This window comes from Acinonyx jubatus, chromosome B3 (genome assembly GCF_027475565.1).
Source record: "Acinonyx jubatus isolate Ajub_Pintada_27869175 chromosome B3, VMU_Ajub_asm_v1.0, whole genome shotgun sequence".
Taxonomy (NCBI): domain Eukaryota; kingdom Metazoa; phylum Chordata; class Mammalia; order Carnivora; family Felidae; genus Acinonyx; species Acinonyx jubatus.
Genome location: NC_069386.1, coordinates 46,479,642 through 46,501,734, shown reverse-complemented (window position 1 = coordinate 46,501,734; position 22,093 = coordinate 46,479,642). Strand labels below are relative to the sequence as shown.

The 22,093-nt window shown below is 35.6% G+C and overlaps 1 protein-coding gene across 9 annotated transcripts in view; it reads left to right on the top strand.

Moving 5' to 3' along the window:
* TCF12 (transcription factor 12) overlaps nucleotides 1-22,093 on the top strand; it is a 376,180-nt gene that overhangs the window by 279,170 nt on the left and 74,917 nt on the right. For all 9 annotated transcript variants that reach the window (XM_027067340.2, XM_027067339.2, XM_027067337.2 and 6 more), the window contains 2 exons: nucleotides 11,436-11,571; nucleotides 15,295-15,347. In XM_027067340.2, the coding sequence (XP_026923141.1) occupies nucleotides 11,436-11,571; nucleotides 15,295-15,347 (189 nt within the window). The remainder of the gene's footprint in view (nucleotides 1-11,435; nucleotides 11,572-15,294; nucleotides 15,348-22,093) is intronic.

The following is a 22,093-nucleotide window of genomic DNA, read 5'->3' as shown; positions in this document are numbered from 1 at the left end:
CTACCCAAAGCTATCTACACATTCAATGCAATCCCAATCAAAATTGCACCAGCATTCTTCTCGAAACTAGAACAAGCAATCCTAAAATTCATATGGAACCACAAAAGGCCCCAAATAGCCAAAGTAATTTTGAAGAAGAAGACCAAAGCAGGAGGCATCACAATCCCAGACTTTAGCCTCTACTACAAAGCTGTCATCATCAAGACAGCATGGTATTGGCACAAAAACAGACACATAGACCAATGGAATAGAATAGAAACCCCAGAACTAGACCCACAAACGTATGGCCAATTCATCTTTGACAAAGCAGGAAAGAACATCCAATGGAAAAAAGACAGTCTCTTTAACAAATGGTACTGGGAGACCTGGACAGCAACATGCAGAAGATTGAAACTAGACCACTTTCTCACACCATTCACAAAAATAAACTCAAAGTGGATAAAGGACCTGAATGTGAGACAGGAAACCATCAAAACCCTCGAGGAGAAAGCAGGAAAAGACCTCTCTGACCTCAGCCGTAGCAATGTCTTACTCAACACATCCCCAAAGGCAAGGGAATTAAAAGCAAAAATGAACTACTGGGACCTTATGAAGATAAAAAGCTTCTGCACAGCAAAGGAAACAACCAACAAAACTAAAAGGCAACCAATGGAATGGGGAAAGATATTTGGAAATGACATATTGGACAAAGGGCTAGTATCCAAAATCTATAAAGAGCTCACCAAACTCCACACCTGAGAAACAAATAACCCAGTGAAGAAATGGGCAGAAAACATGAATAGACCCTTCTCTAAAGAAGACATCCGGATGGCCAACAGGCACATGAAGAGATGCTCAACGTCGCTCCTCATCAGGGAAATACAAATCAAAACCACACTCAAATATCACCTCACGGCAGTCAGAGTGTCCAAAATGAACAAATCAGGAGACTATAGATGCTGGAGAGGATGTGGAGAAACGGGAACCCTCTTGCACTGTTGGTGGGAATGCAAATTGGTGCAGCCACTCTGGAAAACAGTGTGGAGGTCCCTCAAAAAATTAAAACTAGACCTACCCTATGACCCAGCAATAGCACTGCTAGGAATTTACCCAAGGGATACAGGAGTACTGATGCATAGGGGCACTTGTACCCCAATGTTTACAGCAGCACTCTCAACAATAGCCAAATTATGGAAAGAGCCTAAATGTCCATCAACTAATGAATGGATAAAGAAATTGTGGTTTATATACACAATGGAGTACTACGTGGCAATGAGAAAGAATGAAATATGGCCCTTTGTAGCAACGTGGATGGAACTGGAGAGTGTGATCCTAAGTGAAATAAGCCATACAGAGAAAGACAGATATCATATGGTTTCACTCTTATGTGGATCCTGAGAAACTTAACAGAAACCCATGGGGGAGGGGAAGGAAAAAAAAAAAAAAGAGGTTAGAGTGGAAGAGAGCCAAAGCATAAGAGACTCTTAAAAACTGAGAACAAACTGAGGGTTGATAGGGGGTGGGAGGGAGGGGAGGGTGGGTGATGGGTATTGAGGAGGGCACCTTTTGGGATGAGCACTGGGTGTTGTATGGAAACCAATTTGACAATATACTACATATATTGAAAAAAAATAGGTCATGTCAGAGTTGAATATTGGACTTAAAATTTCAGGAGCCAGGGGTTTCCAGTACATACAGCATCCTTTTGGCAGTAAATTAGTTGATGGAAAGAGCACCTGGGTGGCTCAGTCAGCAGAGCATCCATCTGACTCTTGATCTCAGGGTGCAGAGTTCAAGCTCCACATTGGGCCTGGAGCCTACCTGAAAAAAAAAAGTAGATGAGTTGATGGTGATAGGAGGAATCCTGGAGTCAGGAATGTTAAAAAGACATAAAAGTGGCTATGGATCAGTGTCGAAGCTCTCCAAGAGATGATTACCTCATTAAGTAGCCTGTGAAGAGGCTGTGCCTGCTGGTATTCAGTAGGTATTCAGAATATGTTTGAATCTGAATCCTGTGATATAGGAAGGAAATATATTACCAGGATAATAAGCCATCAGCTACCTGCAGAGGGAGCTTCTGAGTTTGGAACATAGGTAAAATAAATTACTTTGTGGAAGGAAAGTCTCATTTTAAAGTATCAGGCAGTAGGCAAGTTTAATTTCCTACTTTGGTTAAAAGGCCAGAGAGAAATGATGCATAGGTATTTGGCAGGGAAAAAAACCTCATTTTTGTTCTCTCCATAAAACTTGCTAATTATACTTTTGGTGGTACTCATTGCTCTTTGGATACATTGTTTAAAAGTCAGTTTAGGGGCACATGGGTGGCTCAGTCAGTTAAACTTCAGACTTTTGATTTCGGCTCAGGTCACAGTCTCAGCTTCATGAGATTGAGCCCTGCATCAGGCTCTGCACTGACATTGTAGAGCCTGCTTAAGTTTTTTCTCTCCCTCCCTTTCTGCCCCATCCCTGCTCGCATGCATGCTTGCACATTCTCTCTCAAAATAAATAAATATTAAAATAAATAAGTAATAAAAGTCAATTTATTCTTCCGGCGCCTGGGTAGCTCAGTTGGCTGAGTGTCCAGGTCATGATCTCGTAGTTCACGAGTCTCACAGTTTGTGACTTGGAGTCCCACATTGGACTCGCTGCTTTCAGTTCCAAAGCTATCAGCACAGAACCTGCTTTGGATCTTGTGTCCCCCTCTCTCTGTGCCCCTCAGTTGCTTGCGCGCGCTCTCTCTCCCTCTCTCTCTCTCAAAAATAAACATTTTTTTAAAAGTCAGTTTATCCTTTTGCAAACTGATTTCAGAAGAAAAGAGTATATTAAATAATGGCTAGAGATTGGACACCATCTCAGGGGGGGAAAAATGAAAAAAGAGGTGACCACAGCCTGGGCATTACATGATTATAAGATATTGTTGTCAGTTGTAGGGTCTGTATAACAAGAAGTGAATAATGGTAGAATAAGTAAAGCAGGAGCAGCAGAATACTGGAAGTTAAGTGAAGCTGGGTGAAAGGTATAGGAAGGTTCATTATATTGGAGGGTTTTTTCTATTTTTGTTTATATTTGAAAATTCCCAAAATAAAAAGCTTAACTTTTTGAAGATGTTCCAGTATAGGATGTTTCAGTTCAAAAAGTATTTCATACCTAACTATATGCCTACTACTGTATTGTATTTTATGTTATTCTTAATTGTATTTTTCGAAATACAAGGGACTGGAAAGAGAAGGTACTCATTTACTGGCATTAAAGGGAAAAGGAGTGACTTCTTAGTATCAACTCTGCTGAAAATCTTAGGACTCCATAATACCATTTCCACAAAAGCAAAAGATAAATGATACTTCTTTATCTCCTGTTCTTTTAATGTTGGTTAGCACCTCGCAGAGCCGGTTCCTTTTTATTCATAAAAAAAAAATAAATAAAAGGTTCAAAGGCACACTGGTAGCTTTGCAGGAAGACTTAAGAGGACCCTATTTAACAAGGAAGTTTCTAACTTCAGACACTCAGAAAAACTCACTTAGGAAGAAGATGGGCTTAGAGTATGCTCACTGCTGACCTCTTGAGAGTCTGCTTTCAAGAAATCCCTTATAGCATTTGGAAGTAGGCACTCAACCTAAAAGAAAGTCATTCTTTTTGCATATTTGTAATTACTTAAATACTGGGTGTATTAAAATTGTTTTTAATGGTTTTCATTATAGTTTTCTTTTTATTCCCCAAAGTCTTCCTTCGTTGATCTCTATCCCATATTTTCTTCCTACTCAATAATCTTTTCATTGGCTGATGTAGGATTTGAGAGAAAAGTTCAGACAAAAATTAGTGAAAATGATACATTAAGATGGTAAAATTTCCCTCTGTTACTGATAATTAAAGGAGATTGGGAAATTCAAACTGCTAAGATTACCATGTTTTACTAATTTAATAGTACATAGGTAGTTTCTTAAAGATTGGGCTGATTGCGTTGGCAGCATGTGTTTGATGGATGACTGTCATTATCTTCTCAAACCTGCCTGACACTTTAAGTATAGAAAATGATAATTAAATTTTCAAGAGACCATGTTGAGATTATAAGATTTAGGGCTTGTAAAAGAACAAGCATAACAGTTGGCTAGTGGTGGTTGGTATGTTTTTATTGACCTGGGGGAAGGAATAGAAACATCTCAGGTTTTCTTTTACTTTGTTTCCCTGTATAGTCTCCCCTCCCCCTCAATTAATGTATTGTCCAAAGTGTTGGTAATGACTTGGAACTATTCAGGTTGCACAAAGCATTTAATGAAATCTTGCCTTAGACAAAACACTAGAGAGGATCATAATTAATGTCTCATTTTCTGCCAGTTGCTATTGATTACTCATTCAAGATCCCTTTGTTCTCAGAATGATAACAACTGTAGTTTGCATCACTATCTAATGAGATTCTCAGGATAGAATTCTTTAACAACATGCTGATAATTGCTAACATATCCCTGGAATTTCAGTGTAAATGAATTTGCATCATAATACAATTATTTCACAATGTCTGTATTTCCAAATTCAAAATTTATTAGTCTGTTTTTTTAATTATTTGTAAAAAATTAACAGAAGACTCATATAGTATTAAAGCCCTACGTTTATATTTTGCCCTGAGTACCCCTTTACCCTCTGAGTTTTTTATTTGATTATGAGTGGCTTCTTTTTCACTCTCCACTTCCCTGTCTTAATCTCGGAAACCTTAAGTGAGTGGACTTACAGCTAAACTGTATTGTGATATTTCTCAGTTAAAAAAACAATTACAAATATGGTAATACTATACTGATTCTGCTCTCAGAACGATTTTGTTTCTTCATCCCTCAGTGACAAAGGAAATACGTGGTACAGTTTAAAGAATTCAACTGAGAAATTTTAATAGTTTATGTTCTCTGTTTTATCATGATTGTGTTCTATATTTTTTTATTGTTTTAATTAGTACACTCTCCTCTCAAGAATACAAACCTGAGAAGAGCTGCTTGCCTTTATATATTAAAACTGCATACCATTTCAGGACTGTAATATAGACATAAAATTAAAGAATTCTGTAAAATGTACACAGCAGAGGTTCCATGAGTCCATATTAAATATTAAACATTTTTACAGTGTGCAACTATAACATACTTTGTATCTTATTTTTCTAGAAAACAAATCAGTAATGAATTAGTGCTTCAAAGTTTTAGTCATAAAATGAGGCTAACAATTTTTGATATAGTGTTAATTAATTTAACCTTATTAATTAATAAGTCCTTATTTAATCTGAAGTTATAAGTGGATATGAAATTATATTTTAGTACATTGTTTGGGCCAAGCCATTTAATGGTAAAAACCAGTTCTGAGGAAGTAAGTTTATGTTTATCAAGATTTCAGACACTTTCCCTTTTAAGGGTAAAGAATATCCAAATTACTGCATTGTGGTTCTGAATCCTCTGGGCTGCTAAACCCCACCATTTTTATATAGGATATTCTTCTGATTTCCTATGAAATCACATTTAGAGTACCTTCCAAGATACTTAAGAAGTTACATTAATAAATGATGTTGGTCAAACTCACTACTTTATTCCTCTCCTTTACTTTTGGGTCACCATGAAGACTTACACTGAATAGTCTTTTCAGTTTAACATTTTAGAGTCAGGGTTTCTTGGCATGTGAAGAGGGAGAAAGAATATATATATATTATATATTATATATATATAATATATATATATAATATATATAATATATGTGTGTGTGTATATATATCCACATATATTACATGTATTATACATAGGCTACTAAAATTCCACCTAAAGAAATGGGAGTTTTTATTTACAGGCTAGAGGTTTGTCATACATAATTTAAAATGAAACTTTACTGTAGTTTTTCGTACAATAATCTAGGCTGTATTAGTGTTTCTGGGATGAACCTTAATTGATTATTCTTCAGTAATTAGATACATTTTTCACAGTTGAGGTTTTAGATGACTATTAAAAAGATTATTTTCTAAGACTGTGTTAAGAAATGTAGTGCTCTGTCATTTCGGAAAACTAATTCTAACTGAATAACATGGCTTGGCAGAAAACTGCTTTGCCTAGTTCTGTATCCTCTGGGATTGTGTATTCTTTTTGCTTGTACCTTCAGGACAAGATCAATGGCAATCAATAATGCTTCTCGTTAGTTTTTAAGCAGGCAGGAAAATCAATAATATGAACTGATACATAATTTTATTTTAAGAGAAATAAACTAGTTTATTATTTGTGCTTTAGTGTTACCAAAATATTTGAAGAATCAAAGAAAAGAAAAATACTTTATAAGTGATATAATATCAAGATATTAGGCTCATATAGTTTAGCCCTTGATTTTTTTTTTTAATCACTTTCCATTAGTTTCATGGGTATTATTTCTTAGATTGCCAAGTCCTCATGGAGAAAACATTGTCTTAAACTTCTTTTGTATTTCTTGTAGTACTGAACAATTCATTTTAATTAATAGGATAAAATATTCTGTGTTCTTAAAAAGAAACAATTTCTCCTACATATAGATCAAGATACAAATTGAACAGGGAAACATGGTTATTTCTATGATTAAGACAACTAAGTGAAGAACATCTTCTATGGGTTTTTTTTAGCATTAATATTCACTGTGGAACAAGAATACAGACTATTTGCTAACCGTATCTGCATATTTACCTATACTAAGGAGAAAGGTTTATCAACATTATTGGTAAAAGTAAACTTTTCTCCTAAAAAATTTTATTCTTCTTCCTTTCTTCCATGCATGTGTACAGAATCTACCAGTATGTATTCTATAGATAATACAGCTTTAGGATTATAATCCACAAAGTCATTTACAGGTCACTTAAATGTTTTGAAGTTCATGGTCTTACATATGGTAATTAGGTTCCTGAACTATTGTAGAAGTCTTCTTCATATTGAAGAAGGAAACTCTTAAGCAGACATAGATTCAAATTAGGGTTCTACTACTTGTTATCTGTATAACATATAATTTATATAATAAGATTGCAGTAAGTATTACCTAAGATGGTACATTTGTAAGTATGCTTGTCGATCCTTGATATTTATTCTGATTTTCTCCAACTTTTTATTTTGAAAAATTACAAACTCATAGAAAAGGTACAAGAATAATAAAGTAAATATGCGCTCTTAATGAAATTTCATCAGTATTTCACCACATTTGTGCGTACACATTCCTTTTCTTTCACTTAGTATGTGTATGTGTTTGTATCCTACACATGAGTTTATGCACACAAATACACATCTGCTGAATCATTTTCAGAATAAGTTGGCATTTTTCTATTCTTGATTTAGATTAATACAGTTTGAATCTGTCACACTCCTTTTTGGATTTAGCCTTTAATTGTCAACCCTCTCTCTAGGGGCCTGTCCATTCTCTTTCCAATTTCTAACATCCAATAGCCTTTGGGAGTTGTAATTCAGCTTAGATGCAGGGCAAACAAGGTCTTCTTACTTAGGATAAAGAGTTTGTGCCCAGAAAACAGAATATGAAATGTCATTCACCTTATTTTCATTCTTTCATGGAATGAAAGAAGTAAAGTGGAATGAAGGATGTAAAATTTTCCCTTTTTGCAGATGGTATGATCTTATATATACAGAATCTACCGTAAAGCTATTTGAACTAATAAACAAATCTGTAGTTGCAAGATTCAAGATCAAAAACTAGTTGTACATCTGTACACTAATAATCAACAAACCAAAAATAAAATTAAGCCACCAACTCCATTTAGCATCCAAAAGAATAAAATACCTAGGAATAGGGGCTCCTGGGTGGCTCATTGGGTTTAGCATCTGACTCTTGATTTTGGCTCACAGTTCAAGCCGAACAGTTCAGCTCACAGTTCATGAGTTCAAGCCCCACTTTGGGCTCTGTGCTATCAGCGCAGGGCCTGCTTGAGATTCTCTCTCTCCTTGTCTCTGCCCCTCCCCTGCTCACACACTTTCTCTCTCTCAAATAAACTTCTTAAAAAGCTACCTAGGAATAAATTTAACTACAAAGTGTCAGACATATATACTGGAAACTACAAAGCATTGCTAAAAGAAATTACAGAAGACCGAAATTACAGATTCAGTGTTCATCAGTCAGAAAACTTAATGTTGTTAAGATGGCAAAACTCCCCAAAGCAATCTTCAGATTCAGTGCAGTCCCTATCACAATTCCAGTGACATCTTTTTGCAGAAATGGAAAAGTTGATCCTCAAATTTTCTGTATAATTTCAAAGAACCCCAAATAGTGAGAACAGTATTAAAAAAGAAGAAGAAAGTTAGAGTACACACACTTTTCATTTTCAAAACTTACTACAAAGCTACAGTATAGAACTGGTACAAGGTGGACATACAGACAAATGAGATAGAATTGAGAGTCCAGAAATAAACCCAAATATTTATAAGCAATTGATTTTCAGCAAAGGATGCCAAGACCACTGAATAAGGAAATATTACTTTTTTCAACAAATGGTACTAACACAACTGGATATCCACATTCAAAAGAATGAAGGTGGACCTCTACCTTCTACCAACCATATACAAAAATTAACCCAAAATGGACCAGTGATCTAGGTGTGAGCTGAGACTATATACTCTTAGAAGAAAATACAGGGTTAAATCTTCACTACCTTGAATTTGGCATTAGATTCTTAGATGTGACGTCAAAAGCATGACAAAAGAAAAAAAAATTAAGGTAAATTAGACTTCATCAAAATTAAAAATTTGGACATTAAGAGGTAAAAAAACAGCCTACAAAATGGGACATGCAAATCATGTGTCTGGTAAGTGTCTAGTATAAGAACTCTTTCTTTTAATGTTTATTTGTTTTGAGAGAGAGAGCACACGTGCATGAGCAGGGGAGGGAAAAAGAGAATTCCAAGCAGGTTCTGCACTGTCAGCACAGACCCCAACACAGGCTTGATCTCATGAACTGTGAGATCATGACCTGAGCCAAAATCAAGAGTAGCTTGCTTAACTGAGCCACCCAGGTGCCCTGGTGTATAAGAACTCTTACAATATAACAGTAGGAACACAACCCAATTTAAAAATGGTCAAAGGACTTGAATAGATGTTTTTCTGAAGAAGACATTACAAAGGGCCATCAAGCCCATGAAGAGATACCCAGCATCATTAATCATTCGGGAAATGGTAGTCAAAACCACAACAAGATACTAGTCCATACTAGTATGGCTACAATTAAAAACAAAAAACTAGTAAGAAGTGTTGATAAGGATGTGATTGGAATCCTCATACATTGCTGGTGGGAATGTAAAATGGCCCAGCCATTGTGGAAAACAGTTTGCCAGTTCCTCAAAGAGTTAAAGATAGAATTGCCATATGACTCAGCATTTCCACTCCTAAGTATTACCCAAAAGAATTGAAAACAAGTATTCAAATAAATGCCCATACACAAATGTTCATAGCAACACTATTCACAGTAGTCCAAAGCGAGAAACAACCAATGTGTCCCATTAGTGAATAAATGAATAAACAAATTATAGTATGTCTATACAATAGAATATTATTCAGCCCTACAAAGGAATGAAATACTGATACAAACTACAACGTGGATACATTTCAAAAACATGTGAAGTGAGAGAAGTCAGACACAAAAGGTCACATATGATTCCAATTATATGAAATACTCAGAATAGGGAAATTCATAGAGACAGCAGATTAGTGGTTGCAGAGGCTACAGGAATGGAAGTAACTGTTTAATGGGTACAGGGTTTCCTTTGGAGGTGATAAAAATGTTCTGGAACTAGATGGTGATGGTCACATAATGAATATACCACATATCACTAGTTGGAAACTTTGCAGTGGTTATCTTTATGTTATGTGAATTTGTGCCTTTTTAAAGCTGAAACACAAGTTGTTTAAAATCATTAAATAGCGTGATAAACTGAAAAGAGAGTTTTTCTTGATTATTAGAATAGAGGCAGGAACTGGGCTACTGATGACTTCTATTACAAAGTTCTACTGATTCTTTCTGACCAGAGCTGAGGTTTATTTGTTAGTACCTTTCTGATATTCATGAGTATGGTCACGGCAGGTATTAAATATGGGGTAGGAGAGTAGTATATGTATCAGAGGAATCATAGCCCTTTTCACATGAGAGCATCCTCTCAACTGTATCCAGCACCTTTTCCAGTTGAAATCTTTTCCCCTCAGCTACCAGAAGGCTTGGAACCAAATTCTGCCAAGTTAACTTCATTTGCTTTATGATAGGGTCACTGGTTTAGTAGGTCAGGGCTGCTGAATCTCTGGGTTTCAGTGAAGCACTTGATAAAGTTTCATGCCATTGTAGCATACCTTAGGGATCTCCTCAGGCTTGTCATCCTCATGTCTTCTTTTGGTCCCATTTTTTATGCCCCAGTACTAAAAAGGCTAGCAAATGCATTGGTTAACAGACTCAGAATCTAAAACAGATAGAAATGATAAAATATAACGAGGTTAATTTGATCAGGTAAATGTTAACTGTTGTACTTGGAACTAAAAAACACAACTGAAAAAGGTAACCATTGGAGGGACAAGACTTAATAGCAACATATGCAATAAAGAGTAACAGCGTGTGATCACTCCTAACCTCTTAATATGAGCTAGCACAAATGGGTTGTTTAAATGTAGTGTTGAAAATGACTCTGCACTAATCAGGTCACATCTGGGGCATTGTCATCCATTCCATTTTACAAGACACTTTGACAAACTGAAAATAAATCCAGAGGTCTTATGTCACAGATGATGAGGATTACATTCAAACCCCCATGTCATGAAGCACAGTTGAAGGACACAGGAATGGCTTGTCTTGAAAATATTGGCAGTCTTTAAACAATGAAAACTATCCTAAAAGAAAAAAAAGAAGAAAGAACAGAATTGACTGCCTTGTATGGTCATGAAAGCATTCAAGCAAAGACTTGGTGGTCATTTTTCAGAAGTCTTCTTGATGATTAAAGGGTGAAACCACATAGTAACTAAAGTGTGTTTCAACCTTAAGATTGTTTAGATCTACATAATTACTAGGAATTAAGTAACATGAGGATGAGGAAAGAGAGAACATGTAAGTTTATTTTTTTAATGTTTATTTTTGAAAGAGAGAGAGAGAGAGCAGGGGAGGTGCAGAGAGAGAGAAGGAGACAGAATCCGAAGCAGGCTTGGAGCTTTCGGCGCAGAGCTGGATGCAGGGATCAGACTCACAAACCGTGAGATCATGACCTGAGCCGAGGTTGGATGCTTAACTGACTGAGCCACTCCACGCGCCCCGAGGAAATGTAGGTTTAAGCCAATGTTCTAATAAACCATCGTTCAAATATTTATTAGATGCATCTAATTCAAGGCATTGTTGAAGGCATTAGCATCCTCTGAATAACCATCTGAATAACTCAGAAGTGGTGACATTTTCCCATTTGAGTTGGTATCAGTGGGAAAATAACTTGTTTCCTTGGCTTTGTTTTATAGTCTAGTCTCCTGAGACAAGATCTAGGGCTTGGAAGCCCAGCACAGCTGTCTTCTTCAGGAAAACCTGGAACACCATACTACTCGTTCTCTGCTACAGGTTCCAGGAGAAGACCACTCCATGACTCTGCAGCACTTGGTAAGCGTGCGTTGTACAACAAACCCTGCCTTAACAAATGTGTTTTTTTGTTTAACCCCTTAGTCTTTACTTCTGGCTGTACTTTTATTTAGAAGAAATTTGGTTTCTTAGGTATCATGTTGATAGTAGAGATTATTTGCATAAAATGTTGTATCTGTTAGATACTTAATAAAAAATCAATTTAGTACTCTTGTTTGGTCACCATAAGAGGAACTAAATAGTGAAAATGGGACTGGTTTTTCCTATTATAATAAAAATGTTACGTGCTAATATTAACACCTTATTTTTTACTAAGATTGATAATAATGCTGAACAGTTTACAAAGTGGTCTTATATACTTTCTCATCTCATTAGTATAACAGACCTGCTAGTCAGTAGATGTAATACTATATTTAACATAAACTGAGGCTCAGGAGGACACATTCATATAATTAGTAGGTGGTTTCCCCAGGATAAAATTAAGATTTTCTGACTCCATGTCCAATATTTTTTGCATATTAGTTGCTTCTACTCCCCAATTTTTTAAAAGTTGAGATAAAAATCAATCATATTAAAATTCACAATTCAATGATATTTAGTACATTCATAGTGCTGTGCATCTGTCATCTCGCTCTCCTTTCAAAACATCACCTCAATAGGAAACCCTGCACCTATTAAATTTTGAACTCTCATTTTCTTTAGCTCCCTTCTTTATGTCTTGTACATAGCCTATCGAGGCCAGTCTGTTTTGTGTTGCTGCTGCAGCAAGCCTCAGGTATACTCTTAACACCTTATCCAAGCAGTGTTTAAATGTGGGTATTTTTGGTGATTCCTACCAGGGAATCCTTTGTACAAGAAAATTGAAGTTGTACAGGCTGTTTATAATCAAAGATATGGCAGCTTTTGAAATAAATATAGCCCACTAAAAGAAACTATGCCATAGTTATTTATTCCACAAATACTTGTTGACTGCTTTCAATTCATGTATCTACCTTCTGTCAAACCTAGAGTTTTGTGTAATAGCCCTAGTCCATGGGTCTAGAGTATGCTTGAGGGTATAAAAGGCAAAGATGGTCATGTTTGGAATAGAGAGCTCTGACTAGATGTGCCCCCCTCTCAGCATTATGGGTGATTTAGTATATGTATTGATGAAGTAAGCCCAGATGATTTAGACCAGTATACTGTTTGTTACTAAAGAAATGATAAATTGTAAAGCATCTTTCCTCCATCTTTATGACTTTTGTTTCCTATCAGATGAGTTAGGGTAGGAACATTCATTAGTCTAGATGTGTCAGTGTCACTCTCGAGAAATATCTTGTTAGTATGTTATGTGAGCACATACTGTAACAAAAAGTACTAATATGGACCAATATACTATTACTAAAAGTTCAGGAAGCTAAGCAACTGAGCTGAGGCTTGGTACCCAGGGAGGCCCACTCATTTCCTATATGAATAACATTTATCATTATTGTCATTCCATTCTTCATTGTTATTTCTCACTCAGCCACTCTTTCTTGGCGTTGCAGTTATTCCTAAAATCTCAGAGTTGAAAGGACTTCAGAGATCATCTACACCCACCTCAGCATCTTCTCAAGCTAGTTAGATGCTTTAGGAAATCAACATTTTGCAAAACAACATCTAGCTATTTAATTTATAAACACTTTGCCACAGAATTTAATATAAACTAATCATAACAGCTAAAATTTATTGTCACTCTCTGTTACACACTGTCCTGAACATCTTTCATGTATTATCTTTATTACAATAACTCTAAAAGGTGGTATTCCCTTTTCACATCTTAGCAGCTGAAACTCAAAGAGGGTAAAAGTAACTTGCCCACGTTCACATAGCTGCTGTATGGTGCAGCTGAAATTTGAATCCAGCCAGCTTACTCTCTTAACTGTTACAGTTTGCAACCCCTCAGAAGTGAACTATGAATCCCGAACTCATGATTTTAAATACGACATTATACAAGTAATTGTGTAGTGACAGCCAATGGTGAGATAAAAATATAAAAGAAAGATTTATATTCACATTGGAAGAAAAAACTGTCCTAAACTAAATAGCAACATCTTCTGGTGGTAATTAATCCAAAATAGATTGATGAGCTCCCCACTGACAGGAGCGGTTCAGTTGACTCTCTCGGCATGGAGTATGAGTTTTGCTCAAGGGATGCTGTTTTTATTAGTTGTAAAGAGTTGGGTTCTAGAAAAGCCTCACAAAGAACAAAAAAATTTGCTTCTAAGTTTTATAAATACAGAGTGTGCCAGATGTTGTTTATCTTTGGCACTTTTGTTTCAAGGAAATATAGGCTGCCTCTTGGTGTAGGGACTTAGATGGTAATGAATGCTTTTCCCCCCTTTGTATTGTATAAATTTTTTCCACATGCTACACATGCTTATAAAGTTGCTTTCTTAGCTTTGCAGCTTCCTGGAATAGTCACTGTAAAGATTCCCAGCCCTAATTTAAATGAATTTCATTCTTTCTTAAACAACCGTGTGTCTTATGTCGTTATCATTTATGACCCAGGAAAATATCATGCTTGTTTAATTCTCATTTTTACAGTTTGCAAAAATAGTATACTTTACATCAGCCTTCTTAATAGTGAACGCTTCTGAAAAATCCTGAGTTTCATCCATTATTTGTGTAAGATTGGAAAACTGTACTTACCACCTTTTTTTTTTTTACAGTAAATAAGATGGACAAGTTTTAAATCTTAAGTTTTACAGATAAGTAAAATCGAAATACCAAGTGAGGCTGGTTGGGTATCTGAAAATACTCATTTTCTCATTTATATCAATAAATTATTTAAGTCTTATAAAGAAACATCCATCCAAGATAAATGACACAATAATCAGTGCTGAATTTGAAGTTTCAACCACACACTGTGGGTTTTTTTTTTTAATGCTTATTTATTTTTGAGAGAGAAGGGGAGAGAGAAACAGTGCAAGCAGGGGAGGGGCTGAGAGAGAGGGAGAGACAGAATCTGAATCGGACTCCAGGCTCAGAGCTGTCAGTGCAGAGTTGGACCTGGGCTCAAACTCACAAACTGCAAGATCATGACCTGAGCCAAAGTCGGAGGCTTAACCCGCTGGGCCACCCAGGGGCTGCAACCACACATTGTCAAACAGTGGATGTTCTTACAGAATCCTGGATGACATTGTATATGACAGTGCCTGTATGTAATAGTTTATGTAGCATTTCTCTGACATAATTTCAACCATAATTTTCATTTATTAACTTTTATTTCAAATTTTTAACATAGTTGTAGCATAGCATTAACTTTCAGTTTGTTGACTATGCTTTTAAAACTAACTCTTAATGTGATATGGATACTAAATTTGTTAAACAGTTTTACTATTAAAGTGACCTGTTATACCAGATGCCCCTCTGCAAATGACAGTGCCCAGTGTGGAGCCTGGCACCTAAATGGGTACCTAAGAAATGTTAATTCCCTTCCCTCACACATGCTTTTTGGTTTGTTATTTTCTTTACTGTTTTGCTTTGCTTTCATCTTCCTAAGCTTATGGGATATGTGTTTCAGAATATATCACTTCATTGGGAGAATTGTTTTGCCCAGGAACCAGTTAGAAAGAATGAAGCCCTCATCTTTATATTCCCTTGCTTATTCCTAAATATTGGAAAGCCAGAAAAGCGCTAGAAGGGAAAACTCTTTCCTATTCACCTGAAGTCTGATGTTTTCTAATATAAATGCTGATGAAATACATTGTTTTCCATATGCAGATCCTTTGCAAGCAAAGAAAGTCAGAAAGGTGCCTCCTGGTTTGCCTTCTTCAGTAAGTACCCATTTTTTTGACTTTGTGGTAAACAACTGATTTCAGCTATTCAGTATTTGCTGGCTGTAAGGATTATTTGATTGGTGTCAGCAGGCACACTTCGCATAGTAACTGTTCACTGTTCAACAGAATCATTGATTGAGATAAATCCACATTTAATGTTAGGTTTTTAGATTTCTCTGCAGTAATTTGTAGCTTACTCATATGCTGTTACTCCATGTCCCTGTCATTTGAATTCCCCTCTTGGGAAGAGGACTGGGCCGGTAGCTGTCAAAGAAGATCTCCTGTACAGGTCTTTTGATGTTTAATTAGTCATTATGTTGCTGAACAGGAGGACAGACAGAGATTAATAGCTGAGAATCTTAGAAATTTACATTTGTAATAATCCCAGTGGAGCTAAAGACATTAAGATTCGGAGGACATGTTCGGCTCAGCTTGCCTCAGTAGGACTGAAGTTATTAATATGCATAAATCACCGAGTCAGATGTTCATTGTGAAGCCCTTGTGGATTTTAAAGCCTTCATTAAGCCTCTCCTAACTTCAGCCTAGCATCAGGAAAGCTTTCAAGCAACTAGTTTGTTGATCCCTCTTTGCTCAAAAAATGTATCCTTTGAGAATAAAGACCTTGCATGAAGGAGGTTGGAAAGGTTTGGTGAACAGTCATTAATGGCCGTGATAATCTAATACTGTAGGGGTGTTTGTGCTATTAAATATATTTTATTCTTCTAAAGAGTGAAAGTATTTGTAAATGAACCTACATCATAAATCCACCTACATTTAAAAATCTCTGATGTGAGAAGGGAAATCTTTTTCCTCTCTCCCTTTGCTTTGAACAAATGGGGAGTGGGGCTTTTGGACTGAGGCCCCATGCCTTGTAGGGTACGTCTCTTTGTTGTGTAAATGGATGTTGGGCTTTTATTTGGCAGTACTTAACACATGGGCGCAGGTGCTGCTGGATGAGTCACAGCTCATCGAAGTATACACTGAATGGAATATCCGGCTTGGCAAGTAGTAATCTAGAAGGAGCAGCATGGGTCTGAGCTTTATTTTTTATTAAGGCTGAAGTAGAGATATCATCTTTTTGGTTGTTTGCCTTCCTTCTTTCCTGTGTTCTTCCCCCTGCCTTCTCTTCCGTGTGCTACATGAAAACTCAGATTTGAAATCCTCTTTGAAACTCAGTTCCAGATGGACTGAGTTTTATGCAGCCTAGGGCAGCTGTGCTCTGAACCTGCAGCCTACCTGGAAGGTTGGATTGCAGCTGCAGGCATTCTTAAAAGCTTTTGCTTGCATAAGCACTTGGGCCCACTAGAGGCTGAATAGCTGCTTGATAAACAAAATGAACACAATGCCTCAAATCATTATTCCCGAAGACAGGAATTTTTTTTCAACAACAGCTAAAAATAGTTGGGCAATTTACATTTTAACAGTTGTATGCTGTGGAGGGGTAGGTGGTTCAACAGTATAACAGATGATTTCTGCTAGATTAACAGAAATCATATTTAAAACTGACAGAACTGCTAAAACATGTAACTGTGCAATTTTCTTGTAATTTATTGGCATAATTCTATGAAAGTAATAAAAATTAAATTACATATTAATATTTACCAGGACTACACAGGTGAAAAAAAATACAAGGTTTGGAAATGAAAAATTCATCTCATTTCTTCTTAGCCTAACACTGATTTTAAGAAACAGTATATTTTCAGTGTTTCATAGTTTTTTCATGTTTAAAACAAAAGGGCAAACTAGAGCAGTCTGGAAAAAGAATAGACACTGGAGGTAACGGGAATTCCTTCCAGTCCTAATCATAACAGCGTTCACTACTTGGAGGTAGTTCTCTGTATTGTTTCATGTGTCAGGACTAGCCACAGAGAAGGGGAAAGCCACTGAATTCTGAACTGTAATTTCTTTGAGAACCGTTAGAAAATTTTATAAGCCAGGCCTAATTATGTAGTGTGTTACCAATTACCTTACTCAGGATTTATTAGATATTTGTACAGAACAGAACAGAATTCAGTGTTTTCAATTCTATATTTAATATCAGCATCAAATACACACTACTCAGAAACCATGATGAAAATAGTATTTAAACATTTTGAATGTCATTAAGCATATATAAAGAATAAATGCATTTTAATTAATGAAAGTATATTTTAAATTAAATGCTATGTTGAAATCTTAAGTTTTTTAAAGAGAATTTTTTTTTAACTTTAAAAATAGATACTTTGGGGCTCAGTCGGTTGAGCATTCGACTTCGGCTCAGGTCATGATCTCACGGTTCTGAGTTCAGGCCCCATGTCAAGCTCTGTGCTGACAGCTCAGAGCCTGGAACCTGCTTCAGATTCTGTGTCTGCCTCTCTCTTCTGCCCCTCCCCTGCTGACATACTGTCTCTCTCTCTCTGTCTCTCTCACTCAAAAATAAATAAACATTTAAAAAAAATTTTTTAAGATACTTTGATAAATATTCCCAAAATAATAAACTTTTGGGAATACTTATGGTTACACTATTTACCTTTTCAGTATCTAAAGCAAATGGGAATTTAAAGTTACAGTTTTCTATTGGAATCCTTTTATTGAAATAAATGTAATTTATAGACCTTAACAATGTAAATTGTAAAAAGGTATAAAAATGAAAGTGGACTGTGTATATTTTATTTCATGATCATTTGAATATTATACTTACTAAACCAAACTAGAAACTTGACAGTAACATCTCAGATTTCATAGTTTGCTGTTTATCCAAAATATCTTTAATCATCTTTAAAATACATGTTACCTTTTTACTAAAGAAACAGTAGAAGAGCTAGGTTAATATTGTACTGCTCATACTGCTGCAGAAAACCAGAGGCAGAGTTACTTAACATGCAAAACATTAATAATCTATACATTTGACCACAGAGCATTGGCCTTTTCTTTTTGTGAACCATGATACAATTTTAGGTTTCATAAGCACAAACCTCAGCTCTTGTATTCCTCTCTGCATAACAACTGAATGGTAATTCCTGTCTGTGGATTAAGATCCAGTAAGTGTTTGTTGGCAACATTAAAGCAGCATGATTAGTAAGGTTAAGAGAATGATCTGCTCAAATGTGCTGGCTCAGTTAGTGATTATTTGTATGACCCTGGACTTGTCAGTCCTTAGAAAATCTGAAGTGGGAAATCTGAAGTTCCTTTCAGGTGTAAAAATGCTAAGTACTTATGGTTTTAAAACTGATATACCCAATACATAATCAAAAAGCACAGTGGGCATAGCTTTCTTCCCACTGATAAAAAAAATAACAATAAAGTGATGTCCTTAAGCACATTAAATTTTCCACTTGCTTTTCTACATAGGTTGAAATATTGGACAAAGTAGACCTGTAGCAGTAACATTAGAATGATGCTTAGATATTGAAAAGTCTAACATAGACACACACCATCATTACCTTCAGGGAACTTCCCATATAGTATGAGATACAAGCATTCAGTGATTAATTATATTGCAGTGAGGCAAGTAAAGCTGTATACCAAAGACTCTGGAAACATAGGGTAAGTAGAATGAACCCTACCTTGGGAAGCACTGATGGCTTCATGAGTTGACATTTGAGCTGTGTTTGGAAAGATGAGTAGCAATTCTTCTGTTAGGAGGGAGAATGAACAGACAGGTAAAAGGCATAGACCTAAAAAAAATAAACACATGCTCAGGACACATCTAGAAGTACAGCATTACTGTATTCTATACCAAATACAACTTTTCCTCTGGCAGACCCACTTTCCCACTCCAGAGGAGGACTGGGGAACATATAAAATCACTTCTGATATGAAAAGGTATAAACTGTCATAACAGTCTATGCTAGATAAAGTCCTAAAGTATCCTGGCTGATAAATAATAGGTGGCATTTGTGATTGTTAAGGTTTATCTGGGAGACTTTCAGAAGGCATGGGACTTTGACTTTGTGGGGTGTTTTCCTCCTTTTTTAGGGCTCCTGAACCTCCTCTCCCATTCTCTTAGCCCCCAACTTTGTTCTTATGTGTATACCAGTTGTTTTTTATCTGTATCAGATTTGTACTAAGATACAACATTTAAGGAGATTGTGAAGAACTGGATAGTGGTAGGGGGCAGTTGTGGTTTTATCCTAGTAATTTTTGAAAAAAAATTGAAACATTTGTCGTGTATTTGTTAACATCCCTTACAGCCCCACTCTGTTAGAGGTGCAGGACTTACATGTGTGAGGATCTATGTTAACCATTATCTGTATTATCTTAATCTTTAATCTTTGCACCACACCTCTTTAAGATAACTAAATACACTTGTCTTAAAAATGAGGAAATTGAGGCTCAGATATTAAGTAACTTGCCCAAGATCACACATAAAGCCAAGATTACTATCTAATTTAATATCAAAGACCATTTTCTGTTTATTATGAATGTTAAAACATATTACATATCTTGGTTTACTCATAAAACATCCTATCCTGTTCAGTATATTAAATTTAAACCATAGTTTATTCTGTCAATTACATTTTTGTTGATCAAATTTATTTTTAATTGGCTTCGTTCCTTTAAGGAACCTATCAGCATCTGAAAGGATGATGTAGAAAAGCACAGACTTTCCAGTCCAGCAGATCATGGGTTTTATCTGGCCTCAGCTGCTTTTTATTTTAAAACCTTGGATAACTTGCTTTTAAGTTTCTAAATCGCCAAGTTTCTATTTGTAAAAAAGGAGATAATGCCTATCTAAAATATTAATGTGTAGGTATCCTGTGCCTAACACGTGTCCAGCATATAATAGACACTCAATAAAGGTTCTTTATTTTTTCTAGTTCTTACCAGTACAGCTTGAAATTTGAAGAACTTTAGCATTTCATTTTTACCAAATTTTGCTGGAAAGCAAACAAGGGTTTAAAAACATAAGGAGAGATAAATGTTAGACTAAAAGATACAAAGTATTATGCTACCTAGACTTGCATATATAATATATATGCTTGACATGAGTGGTAAATTGTAACTGCTCTTGTTGTTTAGAGATCATTTATTTTCAGAAAAGGAACCTTCAAAAGGAGAGAAAGTTTGACGAAATTCTGCTACCTAGAATTCATTATTTTTGTTTTTTTAATTTAATTTAATTTATTAAATTTTAATTAATTTAATTATTTTTGTTTTCTGAATTATCAGAAACCTATACCTATTTTTATCATTTGTTTAACATCTTTATCTTTATGTCCCTCTGAAGCATTTCTCAGATGTAAAGAAATTTCTTTGTTCTTTAGTATCTATTTTTTAATTTGGTGTTAGTATTTTCAGACATAGATAATTTTTTTAATATACTGCAGAAGATGCAGAATTCTGAAATAAGAAGCAAGACACTTTCAAGATTTTTATCACCAGAAAAAAATCCAAATGGCTTTTTGAGACCCAAATTCTTCCTAAAGTTTTGTTCTTGTTCAGTAGCATTTGAAAACATCTTCTGAACATCAAATTTTAATATCTTTTTGAACATGGCATGTATTCATTATTCATTTTGAATATAACTGGCTTATAGTCCCATACGTAGGCTGATGACACAGTCTGTTTCTTAATCAAATGCTACGCTGTCCTTTGTCCTTTGTTTTTGAGTATGTATATATTTTCCCCACAAAAGCTATTATGGTTTATCACATAATTTCTTTGCTTTTTAGTTAAGCTCTCAAAGTGTATTTACCACCCCAGGCAGGCATCAAATTTGTTTTGTTTTGCTTTGTTTTGTTTTGTTTTCTTTTTTCGCTCTTACCCCCGTAAGGAACTTGGAGTCTGAGATAAATCAAAGCAGCTTAGAATCCACCTTCTCTTGTTTTGCTGCAGATAGGCAGAGTTCTGTAGCCTTTCATTTGGTAATTGGCTGTAGTTCAGGAATTATGCCTTCTTTCTCCCAAAATTTTTATGGGATTTTATGTTGTTAGGAATGACTTTTTAAAAATTAATGTTAATTTTGAGTTATTTTTAGTAGTAAATTTGAAATTTCAGGGGCAGCCCTTGAGATAACTGTAGATATCCTGACATGTTCCTGAACCACAAAGGCCACTAACACATGTCCAGTGGTCTAGCATTTTCATGTATATACTATATAAAATTTGGTCTGAATATTAAATAGAGAAGGTCAGAATATAAAATCTTGAGGGTGACTAAATGGAAGATTTTTTTTTAAATAGGAAAGAGAGGACAAATACAAGTTTCTATATTTCTGCAGAAATAAATATAGAATGGCAAAAATGAGTAACTTGGAAAACTATCATCTAAGAGATTACTGGCGAGCTGAGCCTGTTAGGAAAAGGTCAGGGGTTAGAATCATAGAGAAACTGTTCTCTCCAGTTTATCCACAAAAATAGCAAGCAAGATGAGCAGCAAGTAGAATACTCTCAAAGGGAGTGTCCTATGCAAGTCACTAGGAAGCTAAAATAACAGAGTGATTGTTGACAATTATAATTATAGGGCTTTAAGACTAGCAGGAATCCTAGGGCTTCTGGAACAAACAGTATTTACACGCAGCACCAGCTTCAGCTTAACTTCATGAGTGAACCCTCCAGTTCTTGAACTTAAGTTGGAATAGGTATTAGCTTAGCTCCTTCAGCAGACAAGCTTAGAGGGCACACAACAACTGTAGGTACTTAAGAGTTTCTTATTTCTGGCTGTTAAATAAGCGGTCTCTGTTTGAAAGTCACTGCAATATAAAATTTCCAAAGTGGCCGATTCCTTCTCTGACTTTATAGGTCAGAAACATCTTAGTATTT